Below are 20,229 nucleotides of genomic sequence, written 5' to 3' on the forward strand. Positions count from 1 at the left end.
GCGTGCATATAAAATTGGAAACAGCACTTCTAGTATTTAAACCTAAAGTTGTCTTAGATTTATTGACAGTCTAAGTATAAACAAAAACTAGTTCTGCTTACATTATCCTAAAATTCATCCATCGAGATCCCTTTTCCTTGCTCTGAAATCCCCCAACACAGCCACTCTAACAGCATTCGAGAGATGGTTTGCCACGCATTGCTAGGCCTTCGTGCCGGTAAATCCTATATTATGTAAACAAATGCTCTGTAGATGACACTATGCGACTGTGCCTTGCTCTACCGAGAATCATGGCAGACAGCACTCAGGCTCTGCTGCCTGCTAGAGGAGCTGTAGTGCATGTGGTGTTTTGAATTATTATTTTTATTATTATTATTATTATTATTATTATTATTATTTATTTGATTTATGTTTCATTCATTTAATGGATAAGTATAAGTTGGACATTAATATAATTTCAGTAGTGTTGAGAAAAGATTTTATACATTAACGTTAAGCAGGCAGGCCTGTGCTGTATTTGAAAATGCCAAAACAAAAGTCTCAGTTATACCGAAACACTTCTGCCTGAAGGCAAAACAAAATTCGGAGACAATATGAGTGAGGAGGAACGAAAGAATAGTTTTTTAAATAACTATGCAAATATTTCAGTGGTTCCAGTAAGAGAAACTATCATCGAACGCTTTAATTGATATGCCAATAATAGAGCTCGAACCTACCAGGGTCGAAAAAGAGAAAACAGCACTGAACGTTCTCAGAGAATTAACATACAACGAGAGCATATTGCTAGAAATGGGCAGCATAGTCGAGAGTTAATAAGCATGTATGTTAACTTTTCATTACGATCTAAATATCGATATGAAATGCAAAACTGGAATAATAGACAAAACGGATTATAATGTGTTGCTGGATACGTTATTTCTGAGACTCAAGATCACCCACAACTAGGCTGACCAGATTTTTTATGGTCCAACAGAGGAATCAGCAATTTCAAGAAAAACAACAAACACTTACCTAATCACTATCCGTTGAAATGTTGCAGAATTTACATGTAACAGTTTGACACTACATGTAGGCCTACAAAGAATTAGGCTACACGTAAGCTTACTGAGAGACAGAAGATAATGTAATGAAGAGAAGTCAGTTTCTTTCGTAACTGTTCAAGTAGCCAGCCCACTGCATAATCTAACGGTGACATGTAGGCTATGGTATAGGCACATGCTACTTCTGGCCTGAGCTGGTTTATGACTTTACAAAGTACCATTGTCTCTCAGCCAATCATAATGCCTTCACCCAAAATATGATTTTTTTTAATTGTTGGTTTTTATTCTATAAAGTAATTGGCCCAGTTGTCTCATATGCGGTGCCTTGTTGGAATCACTTGAGAGATTCAGTTGACTAAACAAATCAATCTTCTTAATGTATCCAGCTGTTTGCTGACAACATAAAGTCCACTATAGTCCACTGTAGTCTATTCAGTAGTTGACTAAACAAACATTGTAATGTCTGTAAGATGATAATGTATGATTTAAATTCAATATCCCGTATGTTATACTAGGCCTACTGATAGTCTTTCTTTAGGTCCAACAATATTTCTAAAATTATTATAATTTTCAATTTATTCTTTAATCAAGTTATGGGCTCTCTTGTTATCTGTTTAACTAAAGTAATTCTTAAACTCTGCAATAGAATATTCACACAATACAAACTCAACCACTGGTGTAGTTCAGTCAGCTGAGGCTCTTACCTGCTGAACTGGAGCTGCGCTCTGGCATTGGGCTGGTTACCTAGTTGAGTTTCTTCTGAGCCATAAGGCTAATATCCTGTAATCTATTACAAATCCTCGGCCTCATTTCGCCAAATACCATCTCGCTATCACAAATCCCATCAACGCTAAATAATCAAGTAGTTGATACTTACTTACTTACTGGCTTTTAAGGAACCCGGAGGTTCATTGCCGCCCTCACATAAGCCCGCCATTGGTCCCTATCCTGAGCAAGATTAATCCAGTCCCTACCATCATATCCCACCTCCCTCAAATCCATTTTAATATTATCTTCCCATCTACGTCTCGGCCTCTCCAAAGGTCTTCTCCCCTCTGGTCTCCCAACTAACACTCTATATGCATTCCTGGATTCGCCCTTACGTGCTACATGCCCTGCCCATCTCAAACGTCTGAATTTAATGTTCCTAATTATGTCAGGTGAAGGATACAATGCGTGCAGCTCTGCATTGTGTAACTTTCTCCATTCTCCTGTAACTTCATCCCTCTTAGCTCTAAATATTTTCCTAAGAACCTTATTCTCAAAAACCCTCAATCTCTGTTCCTCTCTCAAAGTGAGAGTCCAAGTTTCACAGCCATACAGAACAACCGGTAATATGACTAGTAATTGATACAGCTTCGTGAAATAACCAACTAAAAAAAGAAACAAACTCCTCATGGAAATTATGGTTTTTCTTTTCCCTCCCCCCCCTCTCCCTCCACATCCTAGACCTTCATACCTTCATACGTATTCACTCACCAAGCAGATTTCTTATGATTTCGAAGATTATAAAGTAATACCAGTAGCCTACTTAGATTAAAAATCAGAATCGGATACGTACTGAATTAAAAGAAGTTTTACAAAAACACACTCCATTGTTCAGAATAATACAGGTTTTATACAATGCTGTCATGAAGGCCATATGGGATCATACATCGTATAGGATCCTACAATTTTTTTAATTAATCGTAGAGGGAAAAGAAAATTTTGTCTCTACGGAACCATACATCAAATGCGTGCCTAAGTTTTGTACGCAGAGATCTGTACAGATCTTAGATCATCTCTTGCTGTTCCTAATGTATTTTGTTTGATGTTCATAAACAAAAATTGTTCACCTCTGTAGCACTGGAACCCAGAATTATATAAAATAATGTTGAAAAACAAGAAGTGCTGCAAATACACACTCCAAGATTCATCGAGACAAGTGTGCATCTATGGTGGGGCTACATGGTAAATTCTTTAAATCGAGCTTGTTGTACAATTAAAATGTAAAGCAAAACAATTTATTTACTTCTTCTTTAATATTAAAAAAAGCCATTAAATGACAGTCAGAGAGAGAGAGAGAGAGAGAGTAAAATATATTTCAAGGGAGAAACAAGGGATGGGGCGTATGGCTAAGAGAAAAATTACCATGACAGCACTGGTTCTATATAATATTATGTGCAACTCAAACCAAGAAATGGACTCGGAACACCTCAAAATCTGTGCTTCAGTGGCTGACCATGATAATATCTTTGAAAAATATTGGAGTGCAAGAGGTCAAATGACTTTATTGTCAAATGCCTGGCATTAGAAAACAACAACAACATATAATATTATGTAGACATGTGAGATTCATACAAAGGGGGAAGTAAGAGAGAGACTAATTCTGTCATACTAGCTATGATGCTACAGTTTAGAGTTTATTCTAAGGTTACCAGACATCCCCGTCTCTCAGGAACAGTCCCCGAATTTTGCTCTCTGTCCCCTGACAAAATTCGTCCCTGGATTTCCATTGGTTTCCATTGTTAATAATTAAAATGGTTTAATGATCCTTGCATATTGCTGTGATAAATTTTGCTAATGCAACTTTGTCCACTTTTCATGATGCTAGAATCAAAACTGGAGCATCTTTAGAAGAAATAGCTCTTATTTCACAACAGAATTCTCACTCTCTCTCATGAATTTAATGAAAATGCTGTTGAATATCCCAGTGCCTGTGTTATTCATTCACAAGATACCTATAAAATGTACTTATATTGTTGGGACCTCCATTAGAAAGAGAAAAATTTGAAGAAACAGTCCATTACTTTTCTTCAAACGTAAATGGACTTGACCTGCTTGAAGATTATTTATTTGATGAAGTTTCTTGTTTGAAGAAATGTGCGACTTCAGAGAAAATGGCAAAGTGAGATGAAGAAAATGCTACTGTTTGCTCAAAGTGGAGTGGAATTTTATTTTTTTTTTTTCTGAGAAAAAAAATCTCTGTCCTGGAGGTACCGGTAACGTTTCAGTGGAGGATATTTCATCAGTGAACATGATGTAGACATCCTAAAAAATCTAGAACGAGTTTAGAAATTGTTTGTGCCATGCTTGCTATCTTAACTTCAACACGACCTGTCAAGAATTTACTGAAAAATTGGAATCTAAGCTCTGCTTAAAAATTCACTCTTCTGAAAAAAGAAGTACCTCAGTTTGAAAGTAGATTGAGTATCAGTATTTTAATTCTTTAAATTGTGTAAAACCAATATAAGTGACAGAAATATTAAAAGTCTCCGCAAATTGAGAAAGAATCTGGTAACCCTAGTTTATTTAGAATTATTTAACGTTCATTGGTTATTTCACATGTGAGACTTGCCCTATGTTTCACTGCACTGTTTTGTTGTACTAGTCTATCTTGCCTTGTTAATTGTCTCAGTATACGCTTACTCTAGGCTGCAGTGAAACACATTCTTAATTGCAGACCCTTTGCAATGTTTGAGAACAGATACATCTTCAAGAACTAAGCCACATCGGACTTCAGGGTCAATGCTGGAAGAAGGAAATACTTACGATCATTTTATATTCCAACTGGCTTTTATTCATAAAAGAGAAATATGAAATGCCTAGCAATTGTAAGAAAGTTATACTTTTGTGAAAAAGAAGTTTATTTATTGTCACAATGTGGAATTATTTTCAGTAAGTCTTACACAAATATCTGATATTGTTTACAGTGTAATTACTTCGTTTTAATTTGTAACAGAAAATTCAGAACACAGTATACGAACAATGTTGTATAAATATGGCTAGTAGCAAAATACATACTTTAATATCTCACTGTGATTTAACAATAGCACATTACAGATCCACGTTTCACTTTGTTTCCTGACTACATTACAACTTATGATAGAATTTTATCTAATAAAACAACTGAATATTAATAAAATTGGTCTTCATAGATATTCCATTGTGAATGTGTTCGAGAAATGCTACTTTACTTTATGGTTTTTGATGAACAGCTCTCAGAACTACCTACACCATAAAATAAAAATTACAATTATTATTGCTTTGCTCCCATCCATTATTTGAAAAAAAAAAAAAAGAATGGAAGATTTTCATAATGTTATTCTTGAAGCCTCGGTCGAGAAGCAACAGCCTTCCAAATCTTGAAAATTACACAAAACTCACACATTGTTCTGAAGATGACAATATTTTGCATGATGTGGAGTGTAAAATAAAAATATCTATCATGTAGGTATAATTCTGAACTGTACGCTTATCAAAGTATGTTAACAGTAACAAAGACATGACTAATAAATACCAACTATATTGGAGTAATAATTTCCGTTTCTAAATTTGGGAACTCCACATTACGTCAATAAACATTCTACTAATTACTGGTATCTTCAGATATACAACATAAAAATGGAAAGAAATAATTGAAATTACTGTAATGAACAGTAGAAATGCTTCAGTGCCAATGATGTGCTATAATTTTATTAATATTTAAAACCAATTTCCAGAAAGGGGGAAGTATTAAGAAAAGACTTAACACAGTGAAGGCCAGAATTACTGAGCTTACTTTGGTGCAAATGAAAAGTTGAAATTTGCTCCTTCACAAATTCCCAAAATTGAACACATTTGCATTTGTAGATGTGGCATTTGCAAGTGAAAATTCTTTGCTTTTACAAATAAACAAGTACAAACAAAAACAAGGCGATGAAACATACCATGCTAACGCAGAAGACATTTTTTCTAAGGTACTAGCTAATTGAAGGGAAGAATTAATTGAAATAATGTGCTATAACTTTATTAATATTCAAAACCAATTTCTAGAAAGGGGAAAAGTATTAAGAAAAGACTTAACATAGTGAAGGCAAGAATAATTGAGCTTTCTTTGGTGCTAATGAAAAGTTAGATTTACTCCTTCACAAGTTTTCAAAATTGAACACATTTGCACGTGTAACTTAGATGTGACACTTGCAAGTGAAAATCTTAACTTTTGCAAATAACAAGTACAAACAAAAACAAAACGAAAAAACATCCCATGCTAACATAGAAGACATTTCTTCTAAGTGCCAACAATTTGAAGGCAAGAATTATTTGGAAGTCCTATTACTTAAGTTTAAGAACTTAACAGAAGTATCGTGAATTTTTATTATCCTTTCATGATTTTTTTTAACCTGTGGTCTCGAACTCTGAAACTGATTCTGATACCAATAAGAGACTGAACATTCAAAATATATTCTACCATGAGAAAAAAATAGAATATAGTAGGCCTATTACTGTTGATTAATTTTTCTTGAAGTCCAGGGTCAACGATATTAAACAACTTTACCAAAGTGGTTATTCACAGTGGTTTAAGAGGAAGTCTATTTCTGCTATATTATTTTCTCCAATACAGTAACTTGCTGACGAAATTGTCTACAATCTATCTATGTAGAAACTTAATTTCTTTTTACATTACTAATACAATTTTTAATTACAACTTTAGGAATGTACTGAATTAAATTAAATCAATTTAAAGATAAATGAGTTTCAATGTTGGTCCTCATGTTTCATTTCAGTTTAAAACTGTAATTTAAAAGTCCTCCTACTTTTATATAAAATTTCTCTAATTACAGGATTGTGAATTTTGTAGGAAATATTATTTACATATCAGTTATAATATAAAACCAATATACAAAATATGTTCCGATATTAACAACTTTCTTACATATTTTTGTACATCAATTCAAACATTATACTATTGGCATCTTCATCAGAATGAGAGACCTGTTCCAGCGATGTTCTCCTGTGTCCAACGATCAAATTCTGCAATGAGTTTCTCACTCATGGCCTCCTTGTATCCACCAACCTGACCACTACGCATAAAATGACCATCTGCGTTTATTAGACCAAACTTCTTATTGATTTCAATAGCTGCTTCATAATTGACAGCTGGATTGTTTTTCATGCTGGCAAAACTTAGATGATCAGTTAACAACTTCAGCTGTTCTTCATTCAAGTCCTTACCCATAAAGTCAGCTGTTTTCTTAATTGCTTCTGGAAGATTCTGTGAAGTAAAGAATACCATTAATGTTTCTTAATAAAAGCTTACTTAAATTAATTTCATGTGTATATTAATGTTCCATATGCCTCTTTTACTAATGATCTGTCAAATTTGTTAAATTAACAACTTTTTAACTTCACTAGGTTAATATTAAAACTATTACAATATTTTACCTTAATGACTAGTGGACATGAGTGATATACAACTGTTAAGAGTGTGTAATTAAGAGTGAATACCTTCTTTAGATCTTCAAATTTGAGGAACAAAACGTTTGGATCATCTCGACGATTCCAGAAGTTGAGAATATGAGGCCAGAATGGAGCAAAGCACACTGTACATAAATAAACAACATTGGTACCAATAACAAACATCGTAAATTTAATTCTCATTATATTGTGTTATTACTATTGATGTAAATTTATTACTGGTAATAATAATTTTATCTGCAGTGTAACAATATAAACTGCAATTTTATGTCACAGGCCACAGTTGATTCTATACGTCGTTCCAAAATGTTTGACAGGAGATGTAAACATTGCCGGCAGAGGAGGAGAGAAGCATAACATTGCTATTCAACCAATGGCAGAGATCTCATTCCATGCTTGAGTTGAAGGGGTGGTCTGAAGCCTTTTTTTACATACTAAACTAGGACATAGCTTTACACAGTGCTTCTTAAATACCTAAATCTTTCTTATAATTGCTAAGAAAACAAGTGAAACCTTTAATTGCATTTTTCTCGAAAAGTACATAATGTAATTTATCAACATTCAATAAGTAAATATATTGAAAACTATAGCACCTGGAACCATGATTTAAAAAAAGAAAAAAGTTCATCCTCTTTTTGAAACCATAAAAAACAAAAAAAATAAAAAATCCGACTTTAGGTACCATTTTCTGCAATTAGTCACATATTATGTTATGGAAAAATTGCTGTATTTTAATACAAGGATTCGTAAGGGTAGGCCTTAATGTCGTGTCTTCATTATTTTTTCTTATTATTTCCCACTCTATAGTTTTATATTGTTTATAAAAAATATTCCATTACATTATGTACAAAACATAAACACATACAGTTCATAGGCGTGTGTATTAAACACATTTGGTTACATTTAATCTTATTTAGGTCCTTGGCCTACGTTGTTTTCTAGCCAGAATTAAAGGGGTTTATCCAGTTACACTATGCCACCTTTCTTAAACTTCAGTAATGTCAATTTATAAAAAGTCTCTGTAAATAACTTACAAGGAGTCACGTCATTATTATTAGATATCGTTTATCTTACCTTATTTTGAACATCTATAGTTTTATATTATATATCAAAACATTATTCCATTACATTATGTGCAATCTCAAACACATACAATACAATTCCTAGTCCTATATGTCTAGACTATGCACTGTCTATACATTTACTTCCCCATCTTGAGTCTTGGGTATGCTACTTTTAACACTCTATTACAGAAAATTGATAAATGGGCAACTTACTAGTGTTATATATTTAAGCACGTGGGCTTACAGCTGTTTCGGTATTTATGGTGTAGGCCTATATACCGAAACAGCTGTAAGCCCACATGCTTAAATACCGTATATAACATTAGTAAGTTGCCCATTTATCAACATTTACTTTATTTAGGCCTACATTTTTCACATACCGGTACTTTTCTAAATTTGTCTGTAATTTCCTCTTACTGTACCGGTACACTGGTTTACTGGCAGCTATGTCATCATTCCTTGCCTTTGAATAATTATTTAACTATGTTTATAATGAAAGAAAGTATTTTATCAGCAAGTTCAACATATTCCATCTCACATGAGTATACATAATTTACAAAGCTAGCATCACTACACAAGATTGTTTTTGAGAGTAACATCAACAACTTTTTTTTAATTTCCACATTTTATAAATTTTTCTTCATGAACACTGCTTTAAATCAATGCATTTACAATGCAGGGTAAGCAATTTTTCAATCTAAAGTACAAAATCTAAACGAAGAGTAAGTCCTCCTTAGTTCAAAGTGTCAAAATAAATATTCTGATTTTCCTACCAAGTAATCAATGCCTACAAAGTGAGCAATGTAACTCTGAGGATACCCTGAAGAGCCATAACTTGATATGTACAGAAGGCTGGAAGTATCAGCTTCGAAGTTAGAAGTATCAGGGTCTTGAATAACACTAAAAATTGGAGCTACATCTACCATTTCATTCCTTTCTGGTTCTATATTTTTCTATATTTTCGGCTGCTTCAGAGGTTTGTGAGAATCATTTTAGAAATCCATATTTGGCTGATTTCATATCTAAAAAGCTTAGCATAAATTGTAAACACTCTTCAATAAGCGAAAATAAAAATTAAATCGCATATACCACACATATCCTTCAAACAATCGTGAGAGGGTCGATGCCTGTCTCACATGTTGCCAAGTTTCTACCTTCCGACCTTCTACTAGAGTCGTCCACACCTGTGGAGTAACAGTTAGCGCGTCTAGTCGCGAAACCAGGTGGCCCAGGTTCGATTCCAGTCGGGGCAAGTTACCTGGTTGAGGTTTTTTTCGGGGTTTTTCCTCAACCCAATAATTATGAGCAAATGCTGGGTAATTTTCGGTGTTGTACCCCGGACTCATTTCACAGGCATTATCACCTTCATCTCATTCAGACGCTAAATAACCTCATTTTTTGATAAAGCGTCGTAAAATAACCTACTATAATAAAAAATCTACTAGAGTCAACCATGATGCATAGACCTAATTAAATTTTCTGCACAGCTTTTACAAACAAGTAGGTACCCAGTACAGGTTAGGCCTATTGTTTAACAGATTGCACAGGTAAGTTGTCATACTATTTTAACAGTAAATGAATAGTACATTATGCAACGAGCCTATAATGGTAGTAATTAAGACGCGAGTATGTTTGTTTATGAAACGAGCGCAAGCAAGTTTCATACGACTTTTTATGTTCGACCAGATTCTAACTTGAAATTATTCATAAGTACCGGTATTCATGTTATGGTTATGTAAGTGAGGAGCGGGACTGACCTGAATTGAGAGATGTGCGCAGACGCGAAACTATTGATTTTTTCCGAGGCACGAATGTCATTGACCTTTATATAATCTAGAGAATAACATGAACATTAGCCTTGATATAACCTGGAAATTGATTTAGAGTTGAAAAACGAGATGACAAATTGAATTTATTTGAATATTATTTACAATTAACGCTCATTATTATAGTAACAGAACATAACCTTCTGCGACAGTATTGGATTTCCAGCCTCCGTGACTTTTCGCTAATTGTCTTTCAATTGCATATCCGAGAATAATCGATACTTACGGTTTTATAATGGTGCAGTGGTGATTTCTCATTGGCTGAACAACTGAATTATAATGAATAGGTGTACTTTAATGAGGTGCATTAAAGGGCTACTACCAGGTGTATAATTACTACATTTCGGCATGGTCGAGCATAAATAAATTTACAGTGTGAAAAATTCTAAAGACTGTTTAAGACATCACTTATATCATATTGAAATTCTAAATTTAGTAAGTGTGGAACATGCAAATGTTTTTATCAAGAATGCTGAATATTTATTAAAATATACCGGTACTAGTAATAGGTGAAAAAAAAAAAAGACAGCAAACATGTATGTCCTCGGAAGTACGAGGAAAAAATTACGAATAAAATACATGCCAATGGAGACATACACAAACAAATAGGATGAATTTTGAAGTGTAACTTATTGTACTTCATTTTTCATGGCTTTGAGTTTACTCAGCAATTTTCAAATGATGTGAAAAGAATGAAAAGATGGCAGATAATAATCAGTACCATAACAATAGAGACTTTCCATAGAGTCGAACACCAACACATAAAATGGAAATAAAACCAATAATGTGCATGACATAAATATTTTGCATACATTGCTTTTACTTACAAGATCCACCCATGAAGAGTTTGCAAAAGTCGTCAAAATTTCCAGTATAGCCTTCTAACAGTGTACAGTGGTGAAAATATGATATACATGTATCTTTCGCATTTCTCGCCACGTAGATTATCTATAGCAACAAAAGAACAGTCCACGTTATGTACCGTAATGGTGTTATTTAATATTAATAACATTGCTGTTGTTGTAGTTAGCTTCTCTGGAGATATGAAAATTTCCGTAGGAAAACATTAAAGAACCAAACACTATTTCATATTACTTGCATACCATCAGTATAATTCATTCAAAAACAAAAATAACAACCGAAAATAATGATTTATTTGACATTATTTCAACATTTTTGCTTGAATTTTCATAAATTGTCAAATTTTGTTATTGTTAGTTCTTAAAATAAAAATCATAAATTCATCAAGAGCTTTGTAAGAACTATTTGAATACTTTACACATTTACTGCGAACTGGCGAAAAGAAGAATTAAATTAATCTGCACTAGATAAATGAAAAAATTACCTTGGGTTTCTTGGTACCATTACGAATCTGCTTTGGAAGAAGTTCCCAGGGCAGGTGAGTTTTGATGAAACGTGGTGATTTCTTCTTATCAATATATGTTACCGAATCATTAACAAAATCTGGTAGCTTGAATTCCGGTATCTTTGGAAGTACATCAGTGTAATCAAATAATGGAGAATGACTGAAACAAAACAAAAGTAATAAATTAAAGTGATTTGTTATTATTACTATTACTGTAGCTATTATTATTATTATTATTATTATTATTATTATTATTATTATTATTATTATTTTTATCAAGCCACATTCGACAGTACAAAACAAACAATAACAGAAGTCATAATGAATCAAAGCAAACACAATTATTGCTAGCACCGCTTGCTTGAATGTATCCTAAGGCTGCTTATACTACTTGCTCATAAGACCATTCTAACAATGCTTTCGCTGAAATGGTAGGTAGCAGCATCAAATGAACTATGTTCATCAGTATGTCGGCTCCAAACCATGAAAAAAAAAAGTTGTATCTATTTTGTGCCAGTGTGACATTTTGAATTGTTTTAAGAATAATAACCATCAGAAACTTGTGCCAGAAACTCTTGTGGATAAATTCATGAAACTTCTACTTAATAATGTAAGGAAGAATAATTTCGAGGGAAAAATTGTTCGGGGGGGGGGGGGCCGGGCATCGGTATAGCAATGTAAGGAAGTTCCACACAGAAAAAGTTTTTCCGGTTTTCTGTTTCTTTCAAGAGCAAAGAATATAATTGGTTAATGAAGAGTCGTGGAACAAAGTACGGTAATATTTTAATCACATACTACAAATATAAAGCATAGAACCTACATCCACAAGCGACTTTACTGGCCGTTAGGAGTTGCCATTTAGCGACTATTGTTTTCTATTCATGTTATATGTTTGACCATTGAATGAGCAGAGAATATAGACAGCCATCAGATGCATGGATGCATTCGAGCAGGCGATGATTGCTAGAAAATGTAAATCATATACATTCATTCATTTATTCATAGTGATCTGTCCAAGGGCAGGTCTTTCACTACAAACCCAGCTTTCTCCAGTCTCTCCTATTTTCTGCCTTCCTCTTAGTCTCCTCATACGATCCATATACCTTAATGTCGTCTATCATCTGATATCTTCTTCTGCCCCGAACTCTTCTTCCGTTCACCATTCCTTCCAGTGCAACCTTCAGAAAGCAGTTTCTTCTCAACTGGTGACCCAGTCAATTCCTTTTCCTCTTTCTGATTAGTTTCAGCATCATTCTTTCATCATCCACTCTTTCCAACACAGCTACATTTCTTATTCTGCCTGTCCACTCCACATGCTCCATCCTTCTCCATATCTACATTTCAAATGCTTCTAGTCGCTTCTCTTCACTTCGTCCTAATGTCCATGTTTCTGCCCCATATAATGCTACACTCCAAACAAAGCATTTCACTAGTCTCTTCCTTAATTCTTTCTCCAGAGGTCCGCAGAAGATGCTTTGCAATTTTTCTTGGTAAAGGTAAATGCAGTAGCTTCCTGTTGCTTTCCGCACGCCACTCTCTCTTTCGCATCTTAAAAAGATCCCAAGGGGCCCCAGCATGGAGGTGAGGAGAGTGAATTTGACTAATTTGGCTCTCCGGAGTTCACCGAAATTCACAGCAAGAATTAAATATCAGTTCTATCAGAATTTTTGACCCGATCAAAGACAGGGAAATCCCAATTAGCATTTTCTCCCCAAGTCACATACAAGGAACAAAAATTCTAGCATTCCTCTGAAAGAGTGTGATCTCGTGTTCAGGATAGGAAAATCTTTTGCGAATGTGTAATTATACACATACATATATTTGATTAATAAAACTTGTTTTGATTTTCAGCTTCCTGAATTATACTGTATTATGATCTACAGCAGGGACGGAAAACAGCCACTTCTCAGAGATATTAACTCCTCCTGCTATAGTTACTGTTGCACGTAGATAGTCATGCTAACTGCTCTGTTTACAATACAAGTTTCCCACCCCTGATCCATAACTTTAAGATTTTTTATTTGTTTATAATTATTTCATTTTTCAATCATTAATAGTTCAATGCATTAAGAGAGTACCTACTATTTAATACAAATAATACTTTTTAGAAGAATAAATTATTTATACAAATCCACAATTAATACTAATATAATTTTTCAATTAAGGTTTTATAAGATTCTAAACAAAAATCCTTTCCATATCAAGCGTACTTACTCTACAATAAATTAATGACTTACTCTATAAAGGGAAATCTTTCTGGAAGAGGCACTTTGGCTCCTTCGAAGTCCAGATCGTGTCCAATAAGCCATGACATTTCCTGTGTCCATGTCGTACCTAAAATATAAATAAAATGTGTTATTGTTGTAAAAGAGCTTTTTTAAATATTTAACATACGATGGAGTGTTTGTTATTTAATGGGTGTAATGGACCGTCTTTCACGATAGTTGACACATATGCCTACTCGTATTTCCCTCAAATTTTGTAACTACCATTTGTTCAAGTAAATAAAGTAACAGATCCAAGTGATTGTATTGCCTTACAGTAGTGAGTCTGCATACAACAGACAGCTAGGTGTAAATGAATTATAACTCTACAAGCTCTAAGCACTGTCGATGTCTCAAATCTCGTGTCTGTTTGTACAGATGTGTATGAGAAAAGCTAATAATTATGTTTGGCTCTCCTTCTCTCTCTGAGAAAACATTCTGCTATTAATCTGAACTTGTATAAAATAATATTCCATTCTACATCTTGATTAGCCTACACAATTTTTAACACTATATCACTTCGGAATATTATATATTTTATATTTCGAAGAAATATTATGTTGTTTATATCTATTAAACATATGGCTTATTTATTTTTAAATCTGCTTTTGTCCATAAAAGTGTTTCAGAATAAAGGAACTGTGTTGCCAGAGATTCTCACACATTTTATTATAAAACGTGAACCCGTACCGGTACCTTATTTCACTATTTTCGGATTATTAATAATTTTAATAAGAAAAAGCTTCTCTATTAGATCACAAAAACTTGTAGTCCAACTCCCAATAGTTAACGAAAATCTGTTTGTACACGGTTTGGAAATAAATCCCTAAAAGACAAAATGTATGATTATGTCTCGTGACCAGAACATTGTACGAAATGTAAATATAAAAATTCGAAAATTTTCCTTTGAAGAAGTGGAAAAATTCAAATATCTTGGAGTAACAGGGTAACAAATATAAATGACACTCGAGAGGAAATTACTTAAACGCAGATTAAATAAGGGAAATGCTTGTTATTATTTTAGTCATCTAGTCTGCTTTCAAAAAAAGTAAAAGTTAGAATTTATAAAACAGTTATATTACCGGTTGTTCTGTCTGGTTGTGAAACTTGGACTCTCCCTTTGAGAGAGGAAGGGTGTTTTAGAATAAGATCTTAGGAAAATATTTGTGGCTCAGAGGGAAGAAATTACAGGAGAATAGAGAGAGCTATAAAAAGCAGAACTGCACACATTGTATTCTTCATTTAGCATAAAATAAATAGACATATTAAATCTAGACGTTTGAGATGGGCAGGGCATGTAACACATATGGGTGAATCCAGAAATTCATGTAGTGTGTTAGTTGGGAGACCTGAGGGAAAAAGATCTTTGGAGAGACAGAGACGAGATGGGAGGATAATATTAAAATGGATTTGAGGGAGTTGGGATATGATGCCAGAGACGATTAATCTTACTTAGGATAGGGACCGATTGTGGGCATAAAGGGTGGTAATGAAACTCCGGGTTCTGTGAAAGCCATATGCAGGAGGAGCTGAAATCAATGGTGGCAGGAGGAGCTGAAATCAATGGTGGAACATACCCACAATACTACAGGGACATCATTTTATTTTTATTAACATTTATAATATCAACCTGGCTATACCTTTGGATTAATGGGTGAGAACTGGAAACACCGTTCGCTATCCCCTTCCACGACTGGAGTTCGATGATGCTGGTGTAAAATACAAACAAATCACTTTACTAGGTATAGGAGGAAAGAAAAGTAGTTCATCCATTTACGTAAACTAGGAAATATCGCGATTTTGAGTTTGATAATTTTCATTAGGGTTTTCTTTAATCAAAATACAATACTGTATTAACAGTAAGTGTTTTTACTCGCGAACTGAGCTATCCATTCGGACGTATTCATTATGCAGTGTATATTTTACTGTCTACAGAACATTAGCATACAATATAGAGAATGAAGTTAAATTAAGAAATAATCATAATATGGATATTTAAACACATTTTTGAAAATGGTGGCCGTTCATTTCGATACAGGCTTCAGTTCTTTTGTGCCTATTATCGCACTATAGACTATTGGATCTAATTCCAATTACCAGTTTCGTCCTTCATACTTATTAACTCATGTTGAAATAATTCTGTACCTACTCTATAAAAGAGTACCTTACGTACTGTAAATTCAACATTCAATACTGCCTGATCCGAAAAGATAAAATTACTCAGACATGTTATCTACTGTCCATCCAAGTGGTTTTGTCGCAGGGTCGTAGAAAGGGAGGAAATCACGTGACAATTGATTACTCAACGAGACCCTTTTATTTAAATTATTTTAAATAGTTATATAATATTACGTAGACGTCCGATTCCTAACAGAAATTAATGTTTTCAGAAAAGAGCTAAGACAGCCCAGCCACTAGCTTTTACAGAGGGCCGAGCAGAAGCAGGTGGGGGAAACCGGGATGCGATGTAGGCAAACGGACGACAGTACCTGTGCGAAAATGTGATTCAATATTGAAAGCTCTTTTGTCACTGGAAAACACTAACATATTTCTGGAACATACTATACCCTACTCACCAACTCAGTACTGTTTACTATAACCGTACGGCGACTTTGACTGCATACGCGGCCTTGGTTCTGTGTGGAAGACGGTTGCAAGTTTACTACTAGAGGGGATGGGAGTGAAGTACATTAAAAAACTCAGGTACTATAAAAATTGAATTAAAAATAAAATGATGTACCCGTACATAGCTGATTATGAAAAGAGATACAACTTTTCAATACGTTTATTAGCTCGGATAGAAAATGAACCAGAATGGTTAGCTCGAACACTGGGTACAGATGAGGCACACTTTATTGTCAATGGTGAAATCTATACTCACAATAAAACTGTTGAACATGTACAAAGACTAAATCCAACTTTTAGTGTATTCCATAGCTGCTTAGTTCATCCAAAATGCAATTACATTCATTTCAACTGTTATTTACTTTATACTGCAATAACTCGATATCTTGTTTGAAAAATATATCGCATCTAAAGCTATGGTTCCGCTACGGCGATCATCGCCGAGCGAACAACGCCGGTCAATTAGCTCTACGTGTAAATATACGCAGCTGGTTTCTTCAGCGAATAGGGATTATAAAGAATGGACACTGAGCGAATTTTCCTGTGTTTTGTTTCTCTGTGCGCCAGCGGCTAGTTCCACTTTCAAGCGCTAGATGTAGTGTAATCGAGCATACGCTAAGATAATAATTGAGAATAGAATTAAGGCACAGGATCCAAACATCGCCTACCTTATTGCATAATACAGTAACGCTTTGCTTCAAATAAATTCAAGTTAACAGCTTTTCCTTATTTCTCAGTGACAAACTAGTTGTAATAATAATATTTTATATTTCAGATATCATAAATTATATTATAAAATAATATAATACATTATAAAATTAAGTATCGAATTCGTTTAATATTTGTATATAATATAATATAGGTATATGGTTTTACTTCTCGTAAGAGTTTTGTTTTTCCATTTTCAGCGCTATCAAATCATTACATATTTTAATTGTTGTTGGGATCAACGTCTGAACTCTCATTATAAAGGAACTCTAGAGTCTAGACATTACAGTTAATGAAGGATTTATTATTTTATGGATCCAATTTATTATATTTGAGTACATAATGTACCTAGATGTATTAATTGTATGTGTTATATTTCCGCTGTGTCGACTGCTAGCTGGTGTGATGTCAGCGCCAACTCTAGGGAGAAAGCAGAATCTGACGCTCTAGCTGGCTTGAAGGTCATTGAAATCGGTCCGGCTACATCAAAAGGTACTGACGCGAAGTGTCCATTCTTTATAATCCCTATTCGCTGGTTTCTTTACGACGTTCATCGCTGGTTCATCGCTCTGGATTGATTTGACTTCAAATTGAGAGCGATAATCGTCGTACATTCAGAAAACAAAAGAATGACGGTAAAGCAATATGGCTTCAAAACGTGTACAACTTCTCAACAATAAATGACGATATTTTAATTAATTTTGTTTCCAGTCATCCTGCCTGTATGATATGGGTTCGAAAGTATATAGAGATGCCCATAAAAATAAATGTTGTAGAAGGAAGTTGGTGAAATTATAGGGAAGGTTGGTAAAGTAACTTGTTTTCGAGATAGGATAATAAACAATATTACAAATGAACTTTTTAATGACAGTGGTTATAAAAATGCCGAATTGAGTGTTTTTAAGCAGGGATGTATAAACAGGGTGTCAAGAGAATCTCTTCCATGAAATTTCAACCTTTAATAACGACGATTACAGTAATGTAGGTCTAATTAATTAGCCTACTCGAGACTAATTTTAAAATTCAAATGAAGTGTGTCTTATCATTACATTTCAGTTGAATAGCTTGGCCATAGCTTGAATATTGAAACCACTACAATTTATAACGAACAATGTAATTTATTTTGTTGACATGATTTACTCGCTCGGAAAATACAAGTATTTTTCCAGAAAATCTAAAACAAAGAGGGCACAATATTCTTTCCCTTCACTGACTTCTGCGAGCTTTAGCTACATACTGTATATTGATAAATACAGACCTAGTATTAGTCTGCAGCCACATGTATTTTCAATACGGAATAAAAATAGTTTAATGCCTACCCAGCGAATAGGGATTATAAAGAATGGACACTGAGCGAATTTTCCTGTGTTTTGTTTCTCTGTGAGCCTGCGGTTAAATCCACTTTCAAGCGCTAGAGGTAGTGTAATCGAGCATACGCTAAGATAATAATTGAGAATAGAGTTGAGGCACAGGATACAAACATCGCCTACCTTATTGCATAATCCAGTAACGCTTTGCTTCAAATAAATTCAAGTTAACAGCTTTTCCTTATTTCTCAGTGACAAACTAGTTGTAATAATAATATTTTATATTTCAGATATAATACATTATATTATAAAATAATATAATACATTATAAAATTAAGTATCGAATTCGTTTAATATTTGTATAATAATATAATGTAGGTATATGGTTTCACTTCTCGTAAGAGTTTTGTTTTTCCATTTTCAGCGCTATCAAATCATTACATATTTTAATTGTTGTTGGGAGTCAACGTCTGAACTCTCATTATAAAGGAACTCTAGAGTCTAGACATTACAGTTAATGAAGGATTTATTATTTTATGGATCAAATTTATTATATTTGAGTACATAATGTACCTAGATGTATTAATTGTGTTATATTTCCGCTGTGTCGACTGCTAGCTGGTGTGATGTCAGCGCCAACTCTCTGCTGCCAGTTTCACATTAAATTTGAGCTGAAATAATTTTATTGCTTATTTAAATTGTTTTAGTTTTTTAATACACATTAATTAATAGGCCCTAATGGCGACAATAATACCCCTGTGCTGATGTGCATTTGTTTAATGTTGTCACGCGTTTTATACTAGTGCACATGGGAGGCTATGACTATTGTTGAAGAAAGTCATTTCTCCCTTCGTTGAAGTTAACGTAGAGGAAGCTCTCCATAGGCAATATAGGGTTTTATTAATACAAAATAGAGTAATTGCTCTTAGGAAGAGATAGAGTCTCTAGTTTCTGTTACTCTGAAATAATTTCTCCAGAGTAAACACTCCTCTTTATCCACATGATCCATTTTCTGACTGATTAAATTATCATTTACTATAATTACACAATTCTTAAGCATTCAATTGAGAACAAGGAACAAGGGCTTGCTTTATTTCTAGTCCAGGTTGTTCTACTACAGTCAGGCACTTACCAGTTTTGGGGAAACTGACTATCCATAGGTCGTCATCTCGCACTTCTAAATCTTCAACTCTTTGTGCAAATTTCTTGAAGTACTCTGGTAAAACGAACCCACGTAGTTTCACGTATCCAGTCCGAAATTCGGACGTGAAGTATTTCAACAATATGTCGCCTAATTCTCCATCTACATCTTTAAACTCCATTTCAAAATGTCTTGTATTTCCTTATTTGTTAAGTTGCAGATGTAGAGAAGTCCACAATATTTTCTGCAAAAGGTAGTGTCACACATGATTTTACCCTTATACTTATAAATAACAAAAATTCTGCCTTGGGATTCTTCAATCTACATGTAAATATTAAAGAGATAATATTATAGGGTGAATTTTTCAGGGGGTAGAGTTAGTACGCTGACCACGTACAGAACTAACCACGGAGAAAAATCCGTATCTTGAACGGGATTCCAACACAAAATCATGGCTTATGCGTAGCATCAAAACTACTTCTTAAATTCCATATATACCACTGTCGGTTAAACTGAAATAAAAGCAATATTTTGACCTACGAGCATAATAAGTTTCAATACCAAAAACATGAACATTTCAGAGTTCCGATACACTCTTGAAGTAGGTCACGGTCGACATTACAATAGTCAGAGCTTCAACCTTTCATTCTATTACTGTCAATATTTTGTGCA

The 20,229-nt window shown here is 34.0% G+C and overlaps 1 protein-coding gene across 3 annotated transcripts in view; it reads right to left on the bottom strand.

The window, feature by feature from the left end:
- Positions 1-5,079: 5,079 nt before the first annotated feature.
- The window catches only part of LOC138709118 (luciferin sulfotransferase-like), a 134,318-nt gene continuing 119,168 nt past the window's right edge, over positions 5,080-20,229 (bottom strand). For 2 of the 3 annotated variants that reach the window (XM_069839653.1, XM_069839654.1), the window contains exons 2-7: positions 19,549-19,801; positions 13,750-13,846; positions 11,492-11,672; positions 10,974-11,094; positions 7,287-7,381; positions 5,080-7,053 (exon numbers count right to left, since the gene is read on the bottom strand). In XM_069839653.1, the coding sequence (XP_069695754.1) occupies positions 6,760-7,053; positions 7,287-7,381; positions 10,974-11,094; positions 11,492-11,672; positions 13,750-13,846; positions 19,549-19,738 (978 nt within the window). In that variant the 5' untranslated portion in view covers positions 19,739-19,801 and the 3' untranslated portion in view covers positions 5,080-6,759. The remainder of the gene's footprint in view (positions 7,054-7,286; positions 7,382-10,973; positions 11,095-11,491; positions 11,673-13,749; positions 13,847-19,548; positions 19,802-20,229) is intronic. The other variant, XM_069839652.1, reaches the window with a different exon arrangement.

This window comes from Periplaneta americana, chromosome 11 (assembly GCF_040183065.1).
Source record: "Periplaneta americana isolate PAMFEO1 chromosome 11, P.americana_PAMFEO1_priV1, whole genome shotgun sequence".
Classification (NCBI taxonomy): Eukaryota; Metazoa; Arthropoda; class Insecta; order Blattodea; family Blattidae; genus Periplaneta; species Periplaneta americana.